General features: G+C 44.2%; 11 protein-coding genes across 11 annotated transcripts; 4 read left to right on the forward strand and 7 right to left on the reverse strand.

Moving 5' to 3' along the window:
- Positions 1-144: 144 nt before the first annotated feature.
- Positions 145-1662, reverse strand: APE4 (LALA0S01e16270g1_1; the record flags this gene model as incomplete). The annotated part of the gene is made up of 1 exon (XM_022774856.1): positions 145-1662. One exon carries the CDS (start codon positions 1660-1662, stop codon positions 145-147), a length of 1518 nt encoding a protein of 505 aa, XP_022626911.1.
- Positions 1663-2761: 1099 nt separating this feature from the next.
- On the forward strand, positions 2762-4807 carry TFC6 (LALA0S01e16292g1_1; the record flags this gene model as incomplete). The annotated part of the gene is made up of 1 exon (XM_022774857.1): positions 2762-4807. The coding sequence occupies one exon, from the start codon at positions 2762-2764 to the stop codon at positions 4805-4807; it is 2046 nt and encodes a 681-aa protein (XP_022626912.1).
- Positions 4808-4816: 9 nt separating this feature from the next.
- Positions 4817-6100, reverse strand: UBA4 (LALA0S01e16314g1_1; the record flags this gene model as incomplete). Its single annotated transcript, XM_022774858.1, has 1 exon — positions 4817-6100. The coding sequence occupies one exon, from the start codon at positions 6098-6100 to the stop codon at positions 4817-4819; it is 1284 nt and encodes a 427-aa protein (XP_022626913.1).
- A 597-nt stretch (positions 6101-6697) lies between these two features.
- On the reverse strand, positions 6698-7321 carry ERP5 (LALA0S01e16336g1_1; the record flags this gene model as incomplete). The annotated part of the gene is made up of 1 exon (XM_022774859.1): positions 6698-7321. One exon carries the CDS (start codon positions 7319-7321, stop codon positions 6698-6700), a length of 624 nt encoding a protein of 207 aa, XP_022626914.1.
- A 30-nt stretch (positions 7322-7351) lies between these two features.
- Positions 7352-9097, reverse strand: CTM1 (LALA0S01e16358g1_1; the record flags this gene model as incomplete). Its single annotated transcript, XM_022774860.1, has 1 exon — positions 7352-9097. The coding sequence occupies one exon, from the start codon at positions 9095-9097 to the stop codon at positions 7352-7354; it is 1746 nt and encodes a 581-aa protein (XP_022626915.1).
- A 415-nt stretch (positions 9098-9512) lies between these two features.
- Positions 9513-10322, forward strand: BCP1 (LALA0S01e16380g1_1; the record flags this gene model as incomplete). Its single annotated transcript, XM_022774861.1, has 1 exon — positions 9513-10322. The coding sequence occupies one exon, from the start codon at positions 9513-9515 to the stop codon at positions 10320-10322; it is 810 nt and encodes a 269-aa protein (XP_022626916.1).
- A 351-nt stretch (positions 10323-10673) lies between these two features.
- On the forward strand, positions 10674-13340 carry EAF1 (LALA0S01e16402g1_1; the record flags this gene model as incomplete). The annotated part of the gene is made up of 1 exon (XM_022774862.1): positions 10674-13340. The coding sequence occupies one exon, from the start codon at positions 10674-10676 to the stop codon at positions 13338-13340; it is 2667 nt and encodes an 888-aa protein (XP_022626917.1).
- Positions 13341-13447: 107 nt separating this feature from the next.
- LALA0_S01e16424g (LALA0S01e16424g1_1) lies at positions 13448-15175 on the reverse strand (the record flags this gene model as incomplete). Its single annotated transcript, XM_022774863.1, has 1 exon — positions 13448-15175. One exon carries the CDS (start codon positions 15173-15175, stop codon positions 13448-13450), a length of 1728 nt encoding a protein of 575 aa, XP_022626918.1.
- Positions 15176-15930: 755 nt separating this feature from the next.
- Positions 15931-16275, forward strand: CNL1 (LALA0S01e16446g1_1; the record flags this gene model as incomplete). The annotated part of the gene is made up of 1 exon (XM_022774864.1): positions 15931-16275. The coding sequence occupies one exon, from the start codon at positions 15931-15933 to the stop codon at positions 16273-16275; it is 345 nt and encodes a 114-aa protein (XP_022626919.1).
- Positions 16276-16293: 18 nt separating this feature from the next.
- SPC110 (LALA0S01e16468g1_1) lies at positions 16294-18792 on the reverse strand (the record flags this gene model as incomplete). The annotated part of the gene is made up of 1 exon (XM_022774866.1): positions 16294-18792. The coding sequence occupies one exon, from the start codon at positions 18790-18792 to the stop codon at positions 16294-16296; it is 2499 nt and encodes an 832-aa protein (XP_022626920.1).
- Positions 18793-19147: 355 nt separating this feature from the next.
- Positions 19148-20251, reverse strand: TRP4 (LALA0S01e16490g1_1; the record flags this gene model as incomplete). Its single annotated transcript, XM_022774867.1, has 1 exon — positions 19148-20251. One exon carries the CDS (start codon positions 20249-20251, stop codon positions 19148-19150), a length of 1104 nt encoding a protein of 367 aa, XP_022626921.1.
- Positions 20252-20729: the final 478 nt, after the last annotated feature.

Genomic DNA, 20729 nt, shown 5'->3' on the forward strand with positions numbered 1-20729 from the left:
ATAAGATGTCGACGACAGTCAAATAAAGAGGTATAAATAATAATACTGTACGAGTTTTGAAACTTCAGTAGGCCAACTGTCTATTTCGAGATCAATGCCAGTAGCATTAACCCTGGCGTGCCCTTTGGGAAATTTGTGTGATCTTCATGTAGTTTTGACATGCCCAGTCTCGAGGATTTGGTTACCTTTTTGGTAAAATTTACGGAACAATGATATCTGGGATTCTAGGTCATCGGAACCCCCAGTTTCGCGAATAGAATGCATACTTAAAATTGGATTACCCAAATCAAGCGTCTGTATACCTGTCTTGGAAGCAATGATTGGTCCGATAGTAGATCCACAGGGAGACGTATTCGATACAACGAAAAGTTGTAAAGGCACTTTGGCAAGGTCTGCCAAAGCCTTGACGAGCACCAACCCGGGAGTATTGGTCATATAGCGTTGGTTTGCATTGATTTTTATCACAGGACCGCCGCCGATCATAGGTTTGTGGTTAACTTCGTATTTGCTCGCATAGTTGGGGTGCACAGCATGGGCCACGTCAGACGACAGAAAGAAGGACTTTCTTGTTGCTATTTTCAAAAGATCGCGTTCGCCTGAAAAGGCATCGTGAGCCCCGCTGCCTAATGTTGGAGTGGCAAGTCTCTCCATAACGCTAGGTAGAAAATTTGAATCGGCACCCTGTGCAGAAGATGAGCCGATTTCTTCATGGTCAAAGCACGCCAGCATTCTGATGGCAGAGGAACTGGCGTCGTTGCTGTCATCGTCGTCTTCAGCCTCTGTAAGCGCATGCATCCCTGTGAAGCACGAAGTCAAGTTGTCCAGTCTACCAGAGAAAACAAACTCGTCGTGTAGACCGCCAAGACAAGAAGGTTTGTGATCGTAGAGAGTAAGCTCGAAGTCTTCAATTTGTTCACTTTGAATTTGCAAGTCTTTGGCCACCAAATCCACCAAATCACGGTGGTGTCTTTGTAAAACAGACTTGATGGAAAAAAAGGAGTCTTCTTGAGCCTGAGAACAAGAGTGTTGATCTTCGTCGCCGTCCTTGCCGGCTTGTTTTGCTTGCAGGCCAGCCAATGGCAGCAATTGATTTTCCCGGTCAAATTCGAATTTTTGGTTAACGTCACGGTCCAGATGAATAGCCAGAGTTGGAATTTTAAGCAAAGGTTTCTTCAGATCTACCAGTTTCGAGATCAACTGGTACCCATTCGCAGTATCCTCACGGTAAACGACCCTCCCGGCAATGGAAAGGTCGGCATCAAACCACGAGTGCCAAATACCGCCTCCATAACATTCCACACCGACGAGGTCGTATTTTTCATTAGTCTTCTTGGAAATGGGCTTGATTTTTAATACTGGACTATCAGTATGAGCACCAACGATAGCGAATGGGTTACCACCTACGTATTGACTGCCCACATAGAACGCAATTATTGCTGAGTCATTTCTAGTGACGAAGTATCCTTTACCTGTTTGTAAGGAGTTCTCCCAGGGATTTTCTTCCTTCAGTTGCTCAAAACCGTGTTCTGAAAGATGGTCCTTGATGTTTTGCACAGCATGGAAAGGCGTAGGAGAGGCATTGAGAAACTTTACAAATTCACGAGCGTATTCAACGTTTGTACTGGTCATCGAGGGCTGTTTCCGTAGATGTAAGCGAAGCATGCACACACTTTGAGAGCTTCTTACGGTGCAAAGTGAGTAAGTTAGGATTTAAAGGTTTTAAATGTTCAATAATAATGAATCGATAGGAAAGATAAGGTAGATATACATCTACAACCAAAAGCGAATATCTACAAAGCGAAGCTTTAGGGGAATCGAATGATGGACGATGATTTAGACGGCATTTTGAGGGATCAAGAAAAACGTCCTTGGGTATACTTGCTTCGTGGACATTCTTTAAGAAGTAAGATAAATGAAATTTCGCACGGTTCTCTCAGGCACCTGAATACGACGAAGACAGCGAACAACATGAAATTACTTGTTCAGAATAAAAACTCCAGACAGAGCCACGGTGTCAATCTTTGATATAGGACGCATCATCGCAACGATAGCCTGAGCGTCTTGGGAGCCTTTGGCCAAACAATCGTTGAAGCTACGAACTCATCATATCACTTAATACTATACTGTCACCTTTTTTTTCGCGCGCCTGCAACAACCGTTAGTTATCGTCAAATCGCGTAACTATTGCAATGAACTGTGTCAAAAATATCTGATTATCGAGACCCCATCTCAGTGAGCTAAATACATGTTATTAGAAGTTTCAAGATGATTGAAAATCGAGCCAGTCAAACTCCCAATACGCACAAGTTACCGTCTTGATTTGTTCCCACAACTTTCAAGCTTATATATATCCAAAGTAGGAAAGTACTGCCCGCCAGACACTCATCTTACGTCTCGCGTCAAATTTCTTACGTAGTGTGCTAATACACGTGATGAGATGACAGCGACAGCATTGGACAAAACAAATAGGAAAACTCGAACACATTACAAGTGACCTTCTCTCTAACAACCAAAAAGTCAGCATCATTGAGCAATAGTACTCCCCGGGCGGGGTATTAACTCTACTGTACTTCTCGTACCCATAATCATCGAATAGTTCTCACGTTTTATTATCGCGTCGCTGTCATCAGACTTTTGTTGATACTTCCCTTAATGCTAATATAAATTGAACGTGGAACTTTGATCCTATTCGAAAATCTCGGGAAGCAGCATTAAAACATTCGCACATAAGCCGACACTATTTCAACCATAGCTTGCTGTAATGGCCCGTGCAAAACAGGTGGACACCGGAAAAAGGCCTGCAAAAAAGATAAGGACTCTCGATTCTTTCCAAAGAGTCAATTCAAGCTCACCTAATGAATCTGCAGCAGCGTTAGCCGTACTTAACACAGAGGAGCACGTCAGTAGGCCTAGGCCAAGACGAAATGCATCCAAAAAGGCTTCAAAATCTATAGTTGAGTCAATTGATCCGACAGTGGGGTCTGGTGACGAAGATGGTGACGATTTTGTCCCTGAAGAAGAAGACGAACATGAAATTGGCGTTATGGAAGATGAGGAAGAGAAACAACAAGATCTAGAAGATCTAGCACTCGAAGGCACGGAAAAAAATGAGTTGATAGAACAGAATCCTTCGCGGAAAAGTAATGCAAACCCAGTCCCCAAAAAGCAAGGCTTGAAAAAAAGAGGCCGAAAACCGAAACCTAAACAACCCACACCGCAGAAGAATGACAATTTGAAGTCTCCAACGCCTACGTCAAAACTGGACAACAAACGACGCGTGGTTCGTGCTTTGAAAGACCTCACGTCTGCTAGGGACAAGATAGAGCGTATTTATGGATTGAACACTCAAAAACTTTTGGGACTTGCAAAGGTCAAGGAGGGCTTTGAAACAGGCCCTTTTGACTTCGACATAGAAACCATACAGCGCGATTCCAAATATTTTGTTGATTTTCCTTCTCCATGTACTGCCGCAAGAGGTAACGCGCTGAGCTTGCCGTTAGAAAAGGGTGACTATCGTCTTGTAGATGAATCTGAACTACACCAAATTTTTCCTCTCAGCGAAGAGGAGGTTCTTTTACAAATTTCTGACCTTGACACACACATCACAACAGGTCAAAGTATCGATTTTCCAGTCTTTCCTTGCGGGAAACGCAAAGGTTTTGTCTATTGCGTAGGCGGACTCGTAACCGACATGGCATGGCTCCCTCGCGATGACTTGGACAAGCTTTATTTGGCCGTTTCAGTGTCCAACCGATTAGGAGATCCAGTGCATGAAGACTTGAGATGCTGGGGTGAGCAAAAACATACTTCTTGCATCTTGGTCTTTGCATTGGACCCGGTCTCCTTGGTCTTCGAGAAATATCAAACTATCATTCATTCTTTTGGTGAGATGTGGGATCTAAAATGGCATTCTGGCTTTCAAGATAAAGGCGCGTTGGGTCTTATAGGAGCCTGCTGTCAAGATGGCTCTGTGAAATTCATGAAGATAGATCAACCGACAGGATATGAGATAAAGGTCTACGAAAATGCTGATTTGAGTGTAAAAATACCTCAAACGCCCATCTCTTGCTTTGATTTTACTTCTGCGGAAACTATAGTATGCGGGTTCCAAAATGGTCACGTCGCCGAATTCGAGCTGGGTTCAAACGTGCCTTCTTACTACTACCAGATTCATGATTCGTACGTTATTTCCATCGTTGTAGCGTACTCTGAATTCGAAGACAATGTGATAAATACTACATCGGTAGATGGATTCATTTGTATCTTCAATCCTAAAAGCATCCAGACCACCAAAAGCTCCTTAGGGCGTGTTCGCGGAGGGAACACTACTATTGCCACTTACTGTCCTCCTGTGTATGGTGTTGTCCACACAGATGGAGTAAATTCAATAAAGGCATATTCACCCAAAGCCGCTTTTGCTTCTCACCAAGTTTGCCAACATGAAAATACTGTCAGCACGCTCACCACCTCAAAGCTCCATCCCTTTCTGCTTTCTGGCTCTGCCGATGGGACCCTAATGATTAACAATCTGGCCAGAAGATTTTTAACAGGCATCAAAAACAATGCAGCTGTACACAAATACTTAAAGCTGTGGGAATGGAATTATAGCGCTAAGGACAAAAAATACCAATTAGATCCCAACTATGAGGTTTTTACCTTTAGTGTGAATGAGGTTTCGAAGGCTAGAGTAAGTCCGCCCGGGGTAAACATCGCAAGCGTGAAATGGAACGAAACATGCAAAGGTGGTAAAATTTACGCCTTTGTGAACAGTGCAGGCTTGCTCGTTATCGAAGAGCTGGGTAGCTGAAAAGCACGATCAATACTTTGGAATGGCTGGATTTATCTCATCGATATATTTAAAGAGTCCTCCCTTCACGTCGCGGACATTTTTCAAATGAAATTGGTCCTTCAGGATCCTTGTAGCTAGCTGGGAATCGTTTCCGTGTCGGCAAAGGACCAGGACTTCACTTTGCGCACCAACTGTGGGTATTTCACGCTTCAGTTGAGACATATCACCATCCATATCTCTCAACTCTTTCACGGTCAAGTTGAACGTGTTTGGCAAATGTGATATATCGTAATGATGCCGAGGCCTGACATCCAAGAGAATGTGATTCAGTTCGGCCGTTTTCAGAAAAGACTTTTGAAACTCGTCGACCGTCATACGTTCGTGGGGTAAACAAACGTTGTAATCTCTTTTGCCGCAGAAAAGTTCATAATCGATATGACCTCTCTCAATGGAATCCCTTGTAATGGAAGGATTTTCTCCGCACGCCAGACACGTTGCTTGTCTGCCTCTCATCTTGAAAGTGCGTAAAGACTGTGCGGGGAAACCTGAATACTGCATCAGGAAGGGCTTAAAGTTATCTAATGTGTAACTGTCAAGGATGATTTTGAGCGTTTCCACCGCCATCATAACACCCACGAGTCCAATACACGGCCCGATAACACCGCCCTCTTGGCAGGATGACACAGAATTTGGTGGTGGAGGAACCGGGAAGAAACACCTATAGCATGGCCCGACGTTCTTGAAGTTCAGAATGGATAATTGTCCCTCGAAACCAAGACCAGAGGCAGAGACTACCGTTAGGCCTAAATTTACCGCTACGTCTGACACCAGATACCTCGTCAATGGTGTATCTGTGCAGTCCAGCACGACATCATAACCTTGGAAAATACGGCAAGCGTTGCTATAATCAAGTCTCACCGGAAAAGTGTCGACTTTGATGTGCGGATTAAGCTTGACCAACACATCCTTTGCAGATTCACACTTCAGTACACCAACTTTGCTCGAATTGTGCAACACCTGTCTATGCAAATTGGAGGTCTCCACAACGTCATTATCGACAATGCCAATTTGTCCCACACCTGCACCGGCCAGGTATGGCAAACAGGGACACCCAAGTCCACCAGCACCGATAACCAGAACCCTGCTATTTTTTAGTTTTATTTGACCTTCCACACCTCCGGTTTCCTGAACAATCATTTGTCTTCCGTATCTCTTGAACTCTTCTAAAGACATCGGAAGCTGGCCCTGTTCTCTAAGTTGCTGCTTTAAACTCTCATTTTCGGCTTTCAGAGCCGCTATCTCGGTGTCCATTGAAACTTTGAAAACTGTCGACCAACTGGATCAACTGCAAGACCCAGCTCACTCAGCTCGAGGCGATGAGGGCGATGAGATGAGGCGAGATGGCTATTAATGTAAACCGCTTGAAAAATTCAAGAGTCACGTGGTGGTCGGTATTACCTCTCACTGGATGACGCACATGGACGAGTTCTTCATCGTTTTTGAACCGCTGTCGATCTTTGAACGTGAACGTTGCTTTCACATTTGCGTCCACTTATCGACGAATTCAAAATTCCTAAGTCGATATTTGCTCGCAATAAAATTGGAGTTTCTGCCAATTGAAAACCTGTGGAACGATTTGATGGGGTGATGGATTACAGCGCACCCAATACAAGGACTTTCTCCACCACCCCGGTGTTGAAACTAAGCTTGAATTGAATTATCGTACTCTTGTTACTATTTCTCCCAAAGAAGATAGGGTTTGTGAACGTCGCTTGAGTCACAAGGATCACGATGAAATAGTATATGCTTTCTGTTCTGAGCGAAGACTAACCTCACCAGGGCTGTTTATGCAGGAGAAAAACAATCAAACTCGCCATGATATGAGCACAGCAGAATAAGATATTTGCGCTAGTGTCGATGCCAGGAAAACTTTTTTAGTACCCTAAACTGCACAGCAAATGAGATGGTCAGAACGGCAAACTGAAGAAGCGAACAAAACAACACTCGGGAATGCACAAAATTGCTGTAATCTTCGGCAGCTTTCTCGCTAGCTTTGATTGCTCTCTGGTTGTTCCGCAACGATTCCAGACGGGTTATCAAACGTCCAACCCGATCTCTTGCATCTATCGCTTTTTGTGCATTTTCCACCTCAGGCAGGCGCAACGTAGAAATGTCGAAATTCAGCTTGACCCATAGCTTGTAATCGGGGTTTGGTATAGAAGAACGCAAACAAATACGGTGCTCACCGCTTTCAAGCGCGGTGAACACAATTTCATCTACGAACGTCAGTCGCTGCCGCAAAGCGGTATGACCATTGTCGAAAGTTTCATCCACAGTGACATTCAAATTGAACTCCACACCTGGGTTGGAAACAATCTTATCGGAGACAAGCGCAGTCTCGAATTTAGCCCAAAGAAGGTTTTTGGGCTCTAGATGCTCATAAAAGCACTTCACGTCGCCATTACTCAGGTAAACGTGAAGCGCAAATGTATAAGCACTCAAAATCAACACCAGAAAAATTCTAGAGAGCATGAGGGATATGCTATTTAGTTTCAAGTAGCGTCAGGGCGAGAAAAAGTCTTCGTAATATTGGTATTCTGCTTGCGGATCAGTCAATGAAAATGATTCTTGGGCGTTTGTGTTTTCTTGCGTGACGGGTTTAGAGAATTGATGATTGGAGTTCTGGAGTAATGGCGGGATCGGCGGTGTTTGAAACTTTTTGTAATCTAACTTTGTGTCGCTTAGTAGTAAACTTTTGTTCTCGTCATTTTGACGCAACAATTGAGTAATGAAATGGAGCTCATGTATTGCGACGTTCTGTAAGGAGGAAGACAAATAAGCTAATTTGTCTTGTAATTGGTGTTGACGCCATTGAAAGTATGTCAACAGGTACGCCTGGAAAGACTCTCTAGCTAATGTGGAATTGTAACCAGGCAGTTCAGGAATCTGCTTCCTATCAAAACGCCCGTGAAGCGTTTCACCATCTAGCGTATATTGTAAGACCCAGGCTAGTTGAGGCATTCCAATACTCTCCGAGCCATTTTTCTCACTGAGCTCCACCTGCTCCTCGCAGACATCAATAAAGTCTTTAGCGTCACCTCCTCGAGCCTTAGAAAAGTGTTGCGCAAATACTCTGGGAACATTCTCATCGTATAGAAACTTCGCTGGGGATTGAGTTGGAAACCCTTGGGTAGAAAACGGTAAGGTTAGCCATTTGAAGCTCTCAATGCAGTCATTGATGTAAACCGCGCCATCTAATATGCAGAATTGAATGCAAGGTTTGATGTCAAACCATTTGTAAAAAAGATCCAGGTGCATGTTCCTGGCCAAAAATGTCTTGTCAATGCAGCAATTCATGTATGAGGGTGTTTGAGATTCCAGCGGAGGACTGAACCCGTAGATTTTTTCAAACTGCACGAGCTCGTGAATTGGATTGTAGCTTATGAACACTTCACAAGTGCCGTTCTTGCTAGGACACTTTTCAATGTCCAGTAGCAGCAAAACCTCGTCTGTACGCCGATCAATATCGAAATGAGCGTTCATACGCTGGTTATCGTGATTGGAATAGTCCAAGATAGGAACCAGAGTAGTATGCACCTGGAAGTCGTCACTATTTGGTTCAATTTCTTGTGGAATCTCTAAACAGCGTGAAATCACACTTGCCATAATTTTTGCAACGATTTTCGGGTCCGCAGAAGCATCAAAGCTCTGGTTGCAAATGCCTATTAAAGATTCGAAAATACTAGACAGTTCCAACAGTCCATACTGTCCCATAAGCTCAAGATTGTTCCCTGTTTTGAGGTCCGGAAGAGCAGTGTAGAAAGATCCCACTTCAGTGGTGAGAAGGACCTTATTCAAATATTCGCCAATGACCGCCGGCAAGGCGTATTCCAGTTGTTGCAATCTTTCAAAAACGACAAAGTAAACGACTAAGATCAACGTTTCTGATATTTTCTCTGCAATCGTGTCATCAGAAAAAGCCAAAGCCAAAGATCGTTTTACCATGCTTGTAGTGTCCTCAAACTGTCGCTGCGTGTGGTACTGAGATCTTTCATTTATTGTTTCTAGAATTGTGTGGATCGAAAATGTCGATGCACGAGGAATCCTCAGCAGCTCAATCAAACCATCAATTCTGTCCTTTTTTTTCACTCGATCCAAGTCAACAAACGTACCTATGCATTTCATCTCATTGGTGATGGTTGAACTACCTAAAAGTAAGGCATCCGAGGTTTTGACATTGTATAGCCGTTTGAAACTGTCCAAGGTCTTTGCTGCCACATCTGACGAGTCAAGTGGTTTATAAGCCATCAAAACTACACTAGTATTGGCTACTGAGCGCATCTGGGATGGGTGTTAACCGCTTTATCATGATCCAGTAGCACTATATTGAGTTGACCACCTAGTAGACCGACCACGTGATCGGTGTCAGCGTCTGAATCGTAGTGCCGATTAAGACGTCATACACTGACAATGAGCTTGAGATTCTTGATAGCCTCGAGCAAAGCCGTTATTTTGTTTGGGTAGCGAAACAACGGACTAGAGAGAGGCTTAAAAACTACATTCATGGCGTCGCTATAATTATCATCATCTTCGACGAGCATAACCGTCAAGCTCAAATTTCCATGCCATCAGTCAAAATGGATCGATGCTGATGCGATGAGATGACCTCAGAAGAAGTCTCAAGAAGCAGAAAAGCTCGTCAATTCACCACCCAATAAGCAGGATGGGAGCCACCGTTAAGCTCAGCGATGCGATAAAACGTAAACGGGATCTGCAGGACGCCGAGTCCGACATTGATATCAGCAGCACAGACTCAGAAAACGACGGTGAAAGCGGTGAAGAACAAGAGATTGTGAATATAGACTTTGATTTTTTCAACGGCAACAAAGATGTGGATTTTCATGCTTTCAAGAACCTGGTGCGTCAACTGATGGGTCCCCAGGAGTCCAACAAAGTATCACTCAGTGCCCTGGCCGATTTGATTTTGGAATCGCCTACCACCACCATCAAGACTGACGGTCAAGAATCGGATCCTTACTGTTTTTTGTCGTTTATCGACTACAAGTCGCACAAAGATTCTGACTACGCCAGCTATCTCAAGAAAGCTGATCCCAAAATGGCAGACTTCCTCAAGACGATCGATAATTCTAACAAAACCTGCGCGTTGATACTGAGCGAAAGACTCATAAACATGCCCCCCGAGATAATTGCTCCTCTATTCAATATCGGTTTGGAGGATGCTTCCAGCAGCCTTGGTGAAGGGAAAAACTACGACTATTACGTGATTTTGAGTCGAAAATTTGAAGTCAGCGTGGAAGTGGACGATGACGAAAAATCTGGCCAAGGTCGCAAACGTGTAAAGACATCTGAGATCGACTACTTTCACGAGGAGGATCGCTTTTTCGAGCGCAATGCGAAGATACATTTTGATTCAGAAAGCCGTAAGGGCCTCATTTCCACTTACGTCGTTATCGACCATTCTTCCTTGCTCAAATCGATCGAAGAGGTTACAACATTGGTGGCCACCTGGTAATTCTTACAGGACTCCATGCCAATTGGGACGACTCCTGGTGAGTAAAGCACCAACATTGACCGACCTACAGCATTTGATAGTTGTTTCTCAAAAGTGTTGATAGCACTATGAACGAAGGGATCAGTTTCTCAAAGTTGAACAACTTTTGAACATTGACAAAACAAGTAGAAAAATGTATAGAAAACGCACAGATCAAGACGATAAGAGCTGATTTTAAGGCATCTGACGGCCCGCTACTGGTAGGCATTAGTTTTAGGACTGAACGGCGTGAAAAAACGACGAGCTTCGCTCGTTAGTGTGTCGTTTTAAGTCAACTTCGGTAGATCATCGCATTGAGCGATCATATATATAATGACCAAATTCGACAAGAAACATACGACAGAGGATGGCGCTAGACTGGATCAGCTCATTTCAGAGAGGAGCAAACTCATAACAGAACTCTACTGTCTGTCTAGAATACAAGACTTCGTACAAATCACTAATGAGAAAGCGCTCACCACACAAATTAATGAGTTTCTGGATGTTCACGACATACGCAAAGGTTACAGGTTCGATCGCAATACGCTGCCGAAGTTTTCACAAATCGATCCTCCGTCCGAGAAAAAGCTTTTAAAGAGCAGAAGTAGTACGCCCGTTGAAAACTTCAAGCGAGATAAAGAACAAGCGAAGTATGACAAGGAAGATCAGAAGAAAGCAGCTGAGGAGCAAAAGAAGGCTAGCAGGGAAGCCAGAGAGAAGACTGATCGTGACCAACTAAGTAAGGATGATCACTCGCCGCACAAATTAAATGAAGAAGAAGCCGAAGACGTTGAAAAGGCGTCCGTTGCAACAGAAGATAGAAAACGACTAAGAGAAGATAACATACCGCAGGCTACAGAGTACCAACAGCCGGATAATACTGTTCAAGAGCCAGGCGCTACTGAAACAGTGCATGAAGTTCAGAGTGGTACAAAACGCCAGAAAATTAGCAGCTCCTTGAGAGGACGAACCGTGGAGCACAAGGAGTCCGAGATCAAACGAACCAATCACTTGATTCGTGAATTCATGCACAAGCAGCCACAGAACAAAACTCTTTTTCACGAGGGAAACATCAATGCCAAGGAGAGTGTTTATCTTATTATGAATGACACCATTCCATCACTGATACCACAGGCTGTTCCTTTATCGGAACTCAAATTCAATTCCCAAACGCTGCCTCTCGTCAAGCTTATCCCCACGGCACATAAAGCACTGACTTCTGAAATTATGAATACCGCTTTAAACGAATGCAGAATTGCCGTAGTGAGCTCTAGGATCGAAGAGCTTCGAAGACAGGGTTTGTGGTCTTTGAGGCAGCCCAAAAAATTTTTAGACCCTTGGGAAAAAACTAAAGACATTGAATCACATCGAGGTCATCTATTAAGAGAGGCAAAGTGGATGTACTACGACTTTCATGAACATACCAAATATAAAAGGGCTGTTTGCCTGACCATCGCGCAGGGCGTTATGGATTTTTGGACCTACGGTAGGGTGTGTTGTGTGAAGAAGGCTCCAATTAAGCACCTAGGACCCATCTTAAGCGAAACGGAAAATGAAAAAGAACTCTCACAGTCTTCTGAGCACAGAATTGAGCAAGAAAGCTCCGAATCAGAGAAGGCGTCAACAGACGAACGCAATTTTAATCTTACTGCTGACACGACCGAGATTGCAGACACTGCGAATACAATTGACATCGCTTTGCTTTTAAAGAGGCCAGATCCACTTGATGAGATCAAGGCTCTCGAACTCCCTCATACCGATGAAAACTTATATGCGAGGGAAAAGAGAACGAAATCGCCATTCAAACTTCATGTTTCTATGGACGAATTCAACTTTGTCGAAAAGAAAGTCATTGATAATTTACGCCCTGTTTTAGGTGTGTCTGAAGCAGACGACGAGAAAACTCCCGTAGACCGCCTTCCGTTTGAACCAATTTCTAAGGCGACCGTTTTGCTGGACGAGGAATGCTTCTCAAAATTGGTCGAAAGACAAATCATAGATGAGGAGCCATCGCTGGTACCCTTCAGCAAGAGACGTGGAATGTTCTACGGCAATCGACGCAGCCATTATTTGCGACCTCCTATTGCGCCATCTTTGAGATATTTGAAATATAGAACTCCAACGATTTGGCTGCCACAGGATGATCAAGAACTAGTAAGAAACATTAATACCTACGCTTACAATTGGGACCTGATAAGCGCGCACATGTCATCAAGACCTACCAGGTCCTATTGTTCGAATATTGAAAGGCGCACACCCTGGCAGTGTTTTGAACGTTTCATCCAGCTCAATGAAAAGTTTCAATTCATTGACATGAAAGGACCCCGGGCACATAATGCACAAATTTGGCTGATAGAGGCCCATAAATTACAACAGCAGCAGAAAAGGCGTATTTCTCCGCTTGGGATTGGTGAAGAATCCATACAGAGAGGACACAGGCGCTTGCGTTGGGCTAGTATGTTTGAGGCCATGAGAAAGTGCATCAAAAAACGTGAAAATGCTCCGAGACCAAACCCTACTCAGCCACGAAAGCCTCTTGACTGCAAGAATACGACTGTGCCAACACCTGCTGAAATGTCACAACTGAAAGCGCAGCGGGATGATGCTCTTCGTAGGGATATCCAAATTAGAAGAATCGCAAAGCAGAAACTACAAGCAGCTGCTTTGAGTCAAGGTTTCTCCAGTGGTGGTAACACAAGAGCTCTACCACATAGCTCTCCTCCATCCGGTCAACGCAGAGTTATCAATAATGGGACGGTATTACCTCGTGGAGCTTCTGCAGAGAGCGGCATGAAGGTTACTACACAAACTCCAAAACAGACTCAAATGAAGCAGTATCCGAGGTCTTCAGACAGTCAGCTCAAAGGAATGCCTAACGAACAGCAACGTCAACAGAAAGCGCCGACCAGCACTGGAGGCAAATTCAGTAACGAATCAAATGGTGAAAAGATTCATTCCCCGACTCCCCAGGAAATACTTCAAATACTTCAACGGAAATAAAGTACATATGTGACGTTAAGAACATCCTTCAAAAGACTTAATATGCACTTATTTCAGTCTATACAATCCAGCAGCGGTAAACACGGCCAATTCAAAAGTAAAATTGACTAAACTTGAGGAAAGGCGAATACTGCAGTTTCCTCAACTGGCGTGGCATTCACAGTGTAGGTGGCTTTCCACTTTACTTTCAGTGGCTTGCCAGCATTATGGTAGGCGTTTTCGATCGATCCATATTGCGTGACACCGTCTTTCACGCCAGCAGAGATGAAATTACCTGATTGAGGGTCTAGTTTCAAGACCATTGATTTTGGAACGGCTACCATGAATGTCAGGTCCGAGATTGGTGCGGATCCAGAGTTGGAGAAGAACGATGAGAGTTTGATTGAAGACTCTGAACGTCTTAAAATCTCAAATTCAATTTTCAGGTGCTCTGAATTGAAGACTTGAACCCTGCTAGCGCTGGGGGGATCGAAACCTCCTGTGAAATCATCAAATGCAGACTTGTTTGCCTCGAACAGATCTTGACGAGGCGGAGGGGGTGGTGGGGACAACGACACCGAATCATTAAACCCAGACAGCAAGTCTAGCCCTGATGCGGGTGCCGTTTGAGCTTGAGTAGTTGGTTGAGCTGCTCCAAGAGCTATGCTTCCACCTAAGCCGAAACTTTGTGGAGGCTGAGAAAAATTCAAGTTGTTTAAATCCCCCAAAAGATCGTCAACAGAATTTCCAGAGGTACCAGCTGGAGTGGGAGATGGAGATTGTTCGTCTGCATCACCAAAGTCAATAAGATTCAATTCATTTGCAAGAGCTCCACTTGACTGACTCGCAGGTATTGGGGCAGAAAGAGATTGCACCTGAATGTTTGCTGCCTCACCAGGATTGCCGGTTTTGAGCAAACTGTATTTCTGCACCAATTGGTTAACAGTATCGTTGAATTGCAAAATGTCTTGCACCAAAGCGTCGTCGTCGTGCTCTTCTTCAATGATTTTCTGAAATTTGGGCTGCGATACTTTCAAAGCACTGTAGAGCTCCACTAAGGTATCATTTTCCATGTTAGGTGCGTCAGAAGCGCTGAGCATGTCTTTAAACAGATCAGCCTTACGCTTCAACTTGAAAAGTTCATCATTGATAAGCTGTTTGGACTTGATGGCATTGTCTTCCTTAAAACCGGCCATAACTTTCATGAGCTTGTTGGCTTCTTTCAAATCCTCTGGACGACCGCGCCTGATGAGTTCTTCGAGTTTTGCTGCCTGAGCAATTTCCTGTTCTTTTTGAATCTCGCTTGGAGTTTTAAGATGGTCTCCTGGTCTGAGAACCGAGAGATCCTCTTCTTTGATTTTTGGAAAGACATAGCCCTTGTATTTGAGAAGACGATGCATATCCCTGATGTACGCTAGATCTTCCTTGTAGGCTGCATGCTTGCAGATAGTCTGGTACCATTCTTCGATTGCTGTGAGCACCAGACGCTGCACTTTGGTGAAACGCAGAGGAGGTCTTTCCGGGAATCGTTTCACCAGCTCATTCAAAAACTCTTTCCGCGATATTTGCAGATGGAACGGGTACCCACAGTTTTTCACCAAAACGTCCAAAAGTGCCAATGCGAACACCGCTGTGTGTGTATCGCGACTGTTGATCAGTTTCACAATGGCAATTGCTGCATCCCTGGGGGCTGCACCTTGCTTGGCATTGATAAAATCGGCCACATCCAAATTTAAACCCAGGTCCGGTTCGTCCAGCGTCAATCTACAAGCTCTTTGGATTTTTCTCACCAGTGAGTTGCCAGCAGGCTGTGGTCTTCTCACAGGCTGGTCTGATAAGTAGATTCCTTGCGACATAGTTTTATTTCACGATTTAGACTGCAAACAAACAAATCTTACCACGATCTTCTTCTTCTCAAATGCGATCTATTACTACCCCTAGATACAACCTAGCGAAAAACTCGACAGCAGTGGAAAACTCGATAACTATAAATTCTATAATCTACCACGTGAATATTGGAATGTGAGTTCACCAGACAAGAATGCCTTGAACTGACTTATCTATGGTTGTGTCCTCTTGATATTTTCTCAATTGGTCAAGTTCACCATTGATAGGGTCAAATTTTGAATTTAATTGACCACCCACTATAAGTCGTGAAATAGTTAGAATTGAAGACCGACGACGGGAAAATAAAAACATGCTTCAAACAGACAATAGAGTCATTTGAACTGGAACGAAAAGGACGATTTTATCGATGAATCACCATTCTTCGCGGCAGAATTATTTGGGTCGATTTTCGGAGGGTGAAATGACGTTTTCAGTGCTTTCCTGAAAGAGTTGAGCTGGTCTTCGGTTTTACACCATCGGGCACTGATTGCAATCCAAACCAGATTCTGATTATCGTATGGAATTCGCACGACGTCTTCCGGTGAGATGCGTTTCCCAATTCTGAATGCTATTGGTGCTGAAGATAGATCACTATTGCTCACGCTGTCATCGTGAATACAGTTGTAATAGATTTCAATGGTGAAATGAAATGAAGGATAACAGAGATACCGTGGAGAAAGTTGAAACAACTCTCCTTCCCCCCGTCACTTCAATCGCCGGGATTATGACCAGTGGGGACGCAGAACCCACGCAGGAACAGAGGGATCCCTTCGGTATCGACAGACTTTGCGTGGATTATGATTACCTGTTGTACAAGATTCATGACTACGTATCGTCTATCCAATTGAAAACAATCGAGACATGCGAGCAGCAGAATCGTTTGATAGAGCAAGGCATCATCGAGCAAGTAATCGACAAAAACGTGAATGAGGTGAAAAAAATCCTTGCCCAGTGTGACGGTCTGGAGTCACATTTTGATATGCTTGACCAGCTCAATGGTATCGTAGAGTCATTTGAACCACGGCTTCAAAAGGTCATTGCAGACCACAAAGATCTTCAGAGGCGATAGAACTGGAACGGCTTCCCATCACCAAGTAACGCGGTCTTGGTCCAGCACGATTTTCTGTCGGAGATAATTCAGACGTTGGGCGTCCCATCGTACTTTTTGGGCCGCATGTTCGAACCGGACGGCCGCTAAGACCATCAAGGCCACGGTTTTAAACTTCAGACGATGACGATTAGGATACTGCGGTGAAAGATCTGATAAAGCTTCGTCTTCAAGTTTCATTATGTCGAGACGTAGGTGGCGGGAGCTGGCTCTCAAAACTCTATTCAAGTATTCATTCATGACTTTCAAATCGCCATTGTGCACAACTTCGTGACGGTACCGCAATTTGTAATAGTCGACTTGATCCTGCAGAGATAGTTTATTCAAATCAGGGCTTGCGGAGCGCGGGGCCGTCTTAGTGCCCTCCAGAAGTCTTCTCTCAAGATCAAGGTTTTCAGTCTGCAAGGTCTTTAGCTCCTGCAGGATCTTTCGTTTCATGTTACGATACTTTTCAGACCACCTTTCATTTAGCGTTCCTGTGTTTGGGTCAGAATTGGAACCTTGCAGTTCTTTATACCTAACAAACTCATTCGTCACATACTCAAGACGAGACGTTAGTTTTGATATTTCGCCATTTTTCTGTGCTTCGGATTCTTGTGTCTGGCTCAGTTCCTTCCTGAGTTTCAGCCTTTCAGTTGACAGCTCGCCACATCTTTGAATTAACTCATCGACCTCTTTCTGTTTGTCCACTTTTTGTCGCTGAGAAAGACCAACTTGAGAATCAACTTGCTGTGATATACGAGTGTTTTCTTTAATCAACATTTCACATCTGTTCTCTAATAACGAAATCTCACGACTCTTGGTTTCGCGTAGGGATTCAAGCTCCAGTTTAAGAATACTTATTTCTTTTTCGAGCTTTGTCTTGGTCAAAAACGGCTGCATATCCGAACTTTCAATCTGAGCTTGAAGCCGCTCGATTTCCAAACGGTGATTTTGCTTGGCAGCACTAGCAGCTTTTTGTGACAAATTCAGTTCATTCTGCAACTCTTCTATTCTGATTTGCAATTTAGAGTTTTCTAGCGCTCTTTCTTGAGTTCTTCTATTCTCCCTTAACGCGGGCGATCTGGTTGCCTGCGACACTATCCTTCCTCGCAAGCTGTCATTGTCTCTCTCTAACCTCTCTTTATCTTGTAATATGCGCTTAACTTCGGCCGTGAGGGCTTCCACTTTTTCATTCAATGAGCCGCTTTCTCGCGCATCTTCTTTGCGATGTGACACCTGATCGTGCTGTAGCTGCTTGATCTCTTGCTGTAGTATTTGTATCTGATCATCTTTCCTCGTTATGTTGATGGCCACACCTTTGGCTTTCGAAGATAGCTTTTCTACTTGTGCTTGGCTTTGACGCGTTTCGAACTGAGCTCGATCTAGCTCACTTTGTAGTTTTGAATTCGTATTTCGAAGGCTATCAATTTGCAGTTGTGCGCCCGTATCGTGCGTTTCCTTCCCTTGCGCAGAAATTTGAAGCTCATGTCTTGCAGCATCCAAAGCGCGTTCCAACTTTTGAACCTGTTGCTCGGTGTTTTGGACTTGCAATTCGAGTTCATCAATTTTTTTCAGGTGCTGCCCAATCGTGTTCTGTAGATTTTGGCAAGCAGTATCTTGCCGTTCCAAATCGCTGTTAAGACTCTTGATTGTGTCTTCTCTGCTTTTGACTTCATCGTTTTTTTCGGCGATTTGAGCTTCTAGACGACCTATCTTTTCGCGAAGATGTCTAATCTTGACTTCTAATTCGTCTTCTCGCGTATTGGAGCCCTGATTGGAAATCTTTAGTTTACTTTCGAGACGCGAAATGTGTTCCCTCGAAGTGCTGACGCTCTCTTGGTAATTTCTCAATTTCTGCTCCAATTCTGCAAGCTGTGCATTTTGTAGGGCGGTTTCTCGTTGCCGTTCATCTGAGTCCCCACCGTCATCAAACTTCAGCTGCAGCTCCCTATACGATGCTGCAAGCTTTTGATACTTGGATTTCCAATCGTTAAGTTCGTCCATGATGGCTAGATTTTCCTTGAGTTCCCCTGCATCTGTTACGTTATTCAGAAACTTCAGTAAACTGTTGCATTTCACTCTGAGGTTGTAATTCTCCACATTCAGCTTATACATAGAGTCCTGTTGTTCTTTAAGAGGATTTGAGGCCCCTAGATTCTCATTATTGCCGTTTGCCTCTCCGAGGATCTCATTACCTTGGTATCTTTTGACACTAGGTATCCCAGCATGAGAGGGCAGCGTGTCATCAAAAGAAGATTCGTTGAATATTCGTGTAGAGTTTAAGGTATCATCTGAGGCTCGGGCTCTTTTACGTGACCCGTCATCAATTCTGTCTACACTCAGCAATGATTCGTCTATGTGAGATGTCCGTCTTTTACGGTCCTCACTAGGAGTCCCAGAACTTGACACGCTTTTACCATTGGCGTGGCCTATAGGTGTGAATTCAAACTGGGCTTTCCCGTCACCAGCAAATGGTGTACTGGGAGATTGCACCATTTGTGCTTCCGTGGACTGCTTGACTAGATCGCCGTATTTGTTGTGGACTTTCTTGTGCGACGCGTAAAACTGTCAACATTATACGCTGACGACGCGAGTAATATAGAAAATCACATTGTACGACTACTACAACTGTGTAAGTATCTATATATCTATCTGAACACTGGCACCAGTATCGCATGCTTTATACCTTACCCTGGAGCTTATGAACTTCAAATTCTCCAGTCACTGCTGTGCTCGGATAGCTTTGCTTTGTTTTTATGTTTTTTGGTCAGCTAGAACTGTCCTATTGATGGATTATTTAGTACACTCTCTATAAATTTCTGCAAAACCGCTGAGCTTAGTAGATCGATATTCAAAGAGCTTTGGTGTCCGAGACAAACTTGCGGAGCGATTCTTTGGCTCTACCGGAATGAATGGCATCTTCAGCCTCCTTCACGCCCAAAACCCAGTCCTTATGCCCATTGCACAAGCAATATAGCACTGCCGTATTCAGTAAAATGTAATCGTAGATAGCGTTTTCACCGCTACTATACTTGCCGTCGAGTATTGTATTGAGGATTTCAGCGTTTTCTTGGGGACCCAAGGAGGCACATTCACTTAGTGGATGCTCTTGCAGACCAAACATAGACGGTTCTATTTCGAAAGATTCAATTTGCACTCCATTTCCTGGTTTGGTGTGCCATACAGTAGTCTTACCAATGGGGGAGACTTCGTCAAGACCCACATGACCCCAGACAACGAAAGCTTCGCTTTCCGGATACACCATGGCCGCAGCACGAGCGTACTCCAAACCAAGACTTTCAGAATATACGCCTAGAACCCGCTTCTGAACGCAGCCAACAGGATGCAACATGGGTCCCAGAACGTTGAAAATAGTGGGTATTTTGAGAAGTTTGCGCAGCAGAGCCACATGTTTCATGCCATTATGGAAAAACGGCGCCAGCAGAAACAGGAAAGAGTTGTCGTCCCATAACCGCGGTACGGTTTGGCTGGTTATTTTGGAAGAATCGCACCCTAGAACTCCGATCAGATCCCCAGCGCCACTATTGGATGTGGACGCTTTCCCGCCGTGTTTGCACACTTTAATGCCCGGAACTCCGGAGGCAACAATCGCAGACGAGGTAGAAACGTTGAAAGTGTTTTGGCCGTCACCTCCTGTGCCCACAATATCGATGGTAGTGACGTTGGACGTACTTGGTGGAGGAGCCAATTTTACTACATTGGAATATTGCAAAACTGCTTCTGCTGCTTGTGCGATATACTCAGCTTTCAGATCGAGACCTGTGGTCCTCAGGCTCGTCAAAAAACTGGCAATCGGTACGTAAATCTCAAGGCTGTTGTTGGAATCGGACGCCAACTCCTCAATGATTAAAATGATGGCAGCATGAAGATCCTGCGGACTCAATTGCGGAGGGGACTTCAAAAGAAGCTTAGTATAGTGTGAAAGATCTGGCATAATCGAAATACAGCGGTACAAGTGGTGGAAGGAGCGCTTCGCCCGCAGTAACTGCTGTTCTAGGTTTTTCGTTTTTTTGATTCTACATTTAACAGATGCTCATATGATGTGTTAAATTCAAGATTTGGCTAATTTACCAGTGCGTGAAATGCAGTTTGATTACAATAAGCTTTTAGAGCCTTTTGTCCATGAACTGGGCTAAGCGGCGTTGGGCTAGTAGATCGTGTCAAATAGAGATGGCAAACTTTTGTGAATGGAGCTCATGAGAAGGGTTTATGCTAACTTTCCATGGTGAAGGTGCCGTGCCAGAATAGTACAAAGTGACAGATGGTAAGTGCTTGGGAGACATTGACGTACGATTGAGCGGAGTAGCGTTAAAATGGTTTTGATAGAATCCATGATTGAACTGAGTATAAAATATGTTGAGTGTTCTGTTATACTATGGCCCTTATATACAGGAACGAGGTGGGGAACGTGA

The sequence above is a fragment of the Lachancea lanzarotensis genome, scaffold LALA0S01 (assembly GCF_000938715.1).
Source record: "Lachancea lanzarotensis genome assembly LALA0, scaffold LALA0S01, whole genome shotgun sequence".
NCBI classification, from domain to species: domain Eukaryota; kingdom Fungi; phylum Ascomycota; class Saccharomycetes; order Saccharomycetales; family Saccharomycetaceae; genus Lachancea; species Lachancea lanzarotensis.